The following is a 5,347-nucleotide window of genomic DNA, read 5'->3' on the forward strand; positions in this document are numbered from 1 at the left end:
GGGGTGGTGGGGGTGGTGGGGGTGGTGGGGATGGTGGGGGATGGGGGGCATGTTCAGGCTGTGCCGTGTTGTAAGTTACCCCGTGCTGTATAAGACAGTAGCATCTCGCCTTTTGTGAGTGGTGGTGAACGAGTTTGCAGTGCCATGAAGGCGTCTGGCACGCTTCGGGAATACAAGGTGGTAGGGCGCTGCTTGCCAACCCCCAAATGCCACACACCACCACTGTACCGTATGCGAATCTTTGCACCCAACCATGTGGTGGCCAAGTCCCGCTTCTGGTACTTTGTGTCACAGCTGAACAAGATGAAGAAGTCATCCGGGGAGATTGTGTACTGCGGTCAGGTGTTTGAGAAGTCACCCCTCCGTGTGAAGAACTTCGGCATCTGGCTGAGTTATGACTCCCGCAGTGGCACACACAACATGTACCGAGAGTACCGGGACCTGACCACTGCTGGCGCGGTCACACAGTGCTACCGTGACATGGGTGCCCGGCACCGTGCCCGCGCACACTCCATCCAGACCCGGCACCGTGCCCGCGCACACTCCATCCAGATCATGAAGGTGGAAGAGATTGCAGCTGGCAAGTGCCGCCGGCCAGCTGTCGAGCAGTTCCACGACTCCAAGATCAAGTTCCCACTGCCCCACCGTGTGCTGTGGCGCCAGCACAAGCCACGCTTCACCACCAAGAGGCCCAACACCTTCTTCTAGACACAGATCCACTGAATAAAAACTTGAGACTGTCAAAAAAAAAAAAAAAAAGACAATGGCATCTCCCTGAGGCTGTGTTGGGCGCTGGTCTTGTCCACTGGACGTTAGCATTGCTATGATTATTGAACCGTCTCCTGTATCTGTGTAGAGGATGCTCTCCAATGATCTCTGATTGGTTAATAAAGAGCTGATCAGCCTATGATTGAGCAGAGGGAATAGGAAGGCTGGACTCTGATCCTAGCCAGGGGTCCCAGGTAGAGAGGAAGAAAGAGACGGGTATTCTAATCCTTCAACGGTTAGAATAGCTTAGAACCTGCCGAGTTTAGGCTTGTTAATAAAAATACAAGTTGAGATGGCTCAGAGATTAAAAGCATTGGCTGCTCTTCCAAAAAAAAGTCCTGAGTTCAATTCCCAGCAACAACGTGGTGGCTCATAACTGTCTACACGATCTGGCGCCCTCTTCTGGCTATGCAGACATATGTGCAGGCAGAACATTGTATACTTAATAAATAAAAACCAAACCAAACAAAACCCCAGGTCTCCGTGTCAGTTATTTTGGAACTAGAGCAGGAGCAGATAAGGCTGCGTGCGTCAGTTACAGACTTGAGGACTGTGAGTCCCTCTAGGTGACTTTGCTACCATGTAGCTTTGAGTTCATTCTGAGGGAGAAGAATGACCACAGCCACTGGATGGACCTGGAAGCTGCACCATCTATGTGGGCGATACATGGTTGGCATGACATATTTCTGGTACTTGAAAGGAGCAACTCAGTGTTTATTGAGGTGAATCAAGACTGTGGGGCATACATGGACATATTAAAGTCACACCAGATAAAACAGGACCAAGAATTTACCAGACACATGTGACCAAGGATCCCGTAAGCATCCCATAAACTGACAGACACTGTGGGGTCATGGCCCCACACCGACTAATCACCGAATACCTGGTGTGCGTGTCAAGGACCAACAAGCCGAGGACTCCCTAACTGTCCCTGGCACACGGGCTCAGTTCCGTTCCCCTCTTTGACACTGTCTATCAGATTGGCTGCCAATTCACTTGTTTGTCCGTCTGGGCCAGGATCTGAACCTCCATTTCCCTACTTCAGACCCAGCTTGATCTGTAGCTTAAATTTTTCTCAACCCTGTTTTTAATAGTAGTTCTTAAATGCTTTAATCTAGCGCACCACCCACAGAGGTGGTGCCTCTACAGAGTCACCACAACAGAGCTCAGCTATGCACCGTAAGGCGAACCAATACCTGTGTGTTGTCATTAGCAAAGAATCCGTCACGTGTCCTTTCAGGTGCTTCCTTTAACAGAACATCCTTTCACCTGTGTCTGCTTCAGGAAAACACTCCTTCATGTGTTTGCCCCAGCAAAACACCATCTGACACAACCGACTTTCCAAAGAACCCAGAGGTTTCCACTTCACTGGTCTTTTACCTTGTGGCAGGAGGTGGCACCTTCACCCTCCAACCCTGACCCCAGCAGGCCTAAACTGGTCCTGCCTGGTTCATTGTCTTCCCAATGCAGACTCTTACTCAGCTTCCCAAGCCCTGTGAACTTGTGGCAGCCTCTTTAACTTGTTCTGTAGACCCTGTAAAGTGCTCATGGACATAAAGGAGCACTCACCATGTGCTATGTGATGTGAAAGTTACTGTCAGCCTTCTGAGGTCGTCACTGGAATCGTTGGACATTCTGAACTTATTGCTATCTGGTACCTTCTGACATTGTAGAAAGACATGAGTGTACTTGCCTAGGTTTCTGTCCTAGTGAGTACAGGACAAGCAGGTCCTTACTCCTTGCCGCCTAGACTGGTGAGGTCTAGAGCAGAGTGTTGCATGATGGGAGCTGATGAACTGAGGGTCCAAGTAACCGAGGAGTGAGCTGTGAGTGCTTCAACTGGTTGCGCTGACTGAGGAATTCTTATCGGTGGGGGGACCTGGAGTTGAAGCGCCGCCGGGTGTGGGTGTGGGTGTGGGTCCAGGACCAGCCATCTAATCCGTTATGACCAGGGCGGAGCTGAATTAAGTAGGTCAAGAGGACAAGGACATGCATGCTGGGCTTCTGGGCCCCTCTGAGACTCCTGGATCCCTGCTTCAGGGAATCACAGGAGCCAGGAGCTAGAATCCAAAATTGCTGATGTGAACTTTGTTGAACCGCCCAGGGCTCAGGCCTTTTGGTATGTTTCTGAGGGACTCAGAATCTTAATCATGTGAGTATCCATTGTCTGTGACCGAAGAAGGAGGTAGTTCTTGGTCACCTCCTGAATGCAGTTCTAGCACAGGGAGGCAGAGCCAGGAGGATCAGGAGTTCAAGATCAACCTGGGCTATATTGTGAGCCCTTGTCTCAAACAAAACAGAATGATACAAAGCAAAAACTGTGAGTCACTACATTTATAAAAGTGCCCATCAGCATAGAAATAAACTGGAAGAAATATCTAAGTTTGATTGTGCCAATCTTCCCAGAATTCTCTGGTGGGGACACAGTGGTAGCCTTTGGCAAAGGTAAAAATGTGGGATTATTCTGACTTGCTCTGTTCTCAGCTCTGCCTCAGGGAGTTTGCAGAGCTGGTCTGTTACCCTGATAAGGTTATCCTTCCCAGGCTGGTTCATACCAGAACAATCTGTCTATTAAATTTATTGTTTAGCTTCTCTCTCTACCCCAAGAACACCTACCCATTACTAATCTGTTCCTGTTCTATTCACATCACTCTGAAAGAGTCTGGGATACATCAGGTGTTCAGTACATGTTTGCTGATGAATGAAGGAAAGTTGATTGGTACCAATGAGCACCCGACTGAGTTGGGAACATGCTGTCCACAACCCTGGGCTCTGTGGAAATGAGGCTTTGCTCCCCTCATCCATGTTCCTTTGGGTGTCCTGTTTGAGGTCCTGGCTCCCTAGGGCCTGCTCTGGCCCGGTGGCCCAGCTCAGCCAACTCCCTGGAGACCTGTTCGGCTGACACTGGAGTCTTTCCTGGACCATCCAGCCACCTGGCTGACACTTGATCTCAGCTCCACTTCCAGGCCAGCGTCCGGCCAACCAGCCTGGCTCTGGCCAGGCCCTGAGATCCTTGCTCAGGGACAAGGGGCTGTCTGTGTGGTGGGAGGGTGTGGTGAGGCCAGGCTTCTGCCAACACTGGCTGAGCTGTGAGGACTGGGGACAGTGCCTGGTTTGGGGCACCAGAGTAGCAGCACTCAGGAGCCCACACGAGGCCCTGATCACCATGGGGACCCTCAGCTGCGACCCAGTGGCTAGGCTGGCCACGGTACCCCTGGCCCGGCGGGTGGCTGACGGCCACATTCCAGAGACCGGGCTGAGGAAGTCCTATGGAATGCCCACCTTGGAGAATGGTTTGTACTGGCCTTGTTGGGCAGGGCTCCTCCTGTCTCCCTGTTGGGGCTCCTGGGATGTTCAGTAGAGGCAGTATCTGCAGGCAGGCCCATATGTCCCCTGTGGGATCTGCTGGCCCTGCACACTTGTGCTGCAGGAGACAGGTTGAATACAGTGGAGCAGAACCCGCGGGAGGAAGTTAGAGGGAGGGTGCCTGTGGGGGCTGCAGGGCTATGGAGTGTGGAAAGGGGCTGAGGCTGGGTGCTGGGTGCATTTGTGTAGGATGCAGGGTGCAGCCCTAGTTCTCCATCCTGCGATGGACAGTGGGGTTAGATCTATACCAGGTTCCATCTCCTCACCTCTGAGGTGGTGTTTCTCTGTTACTGGCCTTAGTTTCCCCTCTAAAACAATCTCTCTGTTCTGGATTCACTTTCCCCATTTACCCTCACAAACTGTGATCTCTCTACTCTGGGTTCAGTTTCCTTTCCCTTCCTCGATGGTGTCTCCAGCCTCAGTTTCTCTAGCTGCAGTGGTCTCTATACTCTGGCCCTGGTTTCCTCTCTTGCGATGGTCTCTCTGTTCCATCTGCTTTCCACTCATGATAGCTTCTCTATTCAGCATCTATGACTTTAGCTTTAGTAACCTGCTGTGAGACAACAGCTCTGTTCCCAGCCTCAGTTTCCCCACCAGTTTCCCAGCCTCTCTGTGCTAGCCTGTCTTCCTGGGCTCTGTTTTCCAAGTCTCCACAGACCCGGTGATTCATGAATAGCTCACAATTCGAGTGTCACCCAGCCAGTCCTCCGGGACATTTTCTCTACTCAGACAATTCAAGCACTCATTCTGATCTGGTCTTTGGTCTCAGGCTCCGGACCTGGCTTATATGTTCTCCCGTCCACCGTTGGCTATGTCAATCATGATTGTACCAAGGCAGCCAGTCCTGCCTACTCACTCGCTCGGAGGCCCAGTGAAGGTAAGACCAGTTGAGGGGCACAGGGTACCTCCCCAAGCCTCCAGAATCTCTGTGAAGTAAGCCTCAGGGTGAGCAAGGCAGGGCAGGTGGGGCCATATCTAGCAAGTTGTCGCCTTCTTATGCAACTCAGGCTGACTTTGAACTCCTGATCCTCCCGCTGCCACCCCCCAAAATCTGGGACCACAAATGTGTATTACTACATCTGGCCAGATACCAAGATTTTGATGTGTTAACCAGTATTGAGGGAGTAAGGTACAAGATGCACACCAGTGGGTAGAGCTCTTGCCTACAATGTGTAAGACCTTGGGCTTGATTTAAAAGAAGAAAGAGCCGGGC

General features: G+C 51.5%; 2 protein-coding genes and 1 pseudogene across 2 annotated transcripts in view; 2 read left to right on the forward strand and 1 right to left on the reverse strand.

Moving 5' to 3' along the window:
• Positions 1 to 104, reverse strand: part of Tpgs1 (tubulin polyglutamylase complex subunit 1) — a 30,262-nt gene extending 30,158 nt beyond the window's left edge. Inside the window, exon 1 of the mRNA XM_028771564.1 lies at positions 87 to 104. Coding sequence (XP_028627397.1) covers positions 87 to 104 — 18 coding nt within the window. The remainder of the gene's footprint in view (positions 1 to 86) is intronic.
• Positions 105 to 144: 40 nt separating this feature from the next.
• LOC114624725 lies at positions 145 to 759 on the forward strand (annotated as a pseudogene).
• Positions 760 to 3,895: 3,136 nt separating this feature from the next.
• The window catches only part of Odf3l2 (outer dense fiber of sperm tails 3 like 2), a 5,638-nt gene continuing 4,186 nt past the window's right edge, over positions 3,896 to 5,347 (forward strand). Inside the window, exons 1-2 of the mRNA XM_028771529.1 lie at positions 3,896 to 4,061; positions 4,904 to 5,011. Of these exons, the coding sequence (XP_028627362.1) occupies positions 3,935 to 4,061; positions 4,904 to 5,011 (235 nt within the window). The 5' untranslated portion in view covers positions 3,896 to 3,934. The remainder of the gene's footprint in view (positions 4,062 to 4,903; positions 5,012 to 5,347) is intronic.

The sequence above is a fragment of the Grammomys surdaster genome, unplaced genomic scaffold (genome assembly GCF_004785775.1).
Source record: "Grammomys surdaster isolate TR1022 unplaced genomic scaffold, NIH_TR_1.0 209, whole genome shotgun sequence".
NCBI classification, from domain to species: Eukaryota; Metazoa; Chordata; class Mammalia; order Rodentia; family Muridae; genus Grammomys; species Grammomys surdaster.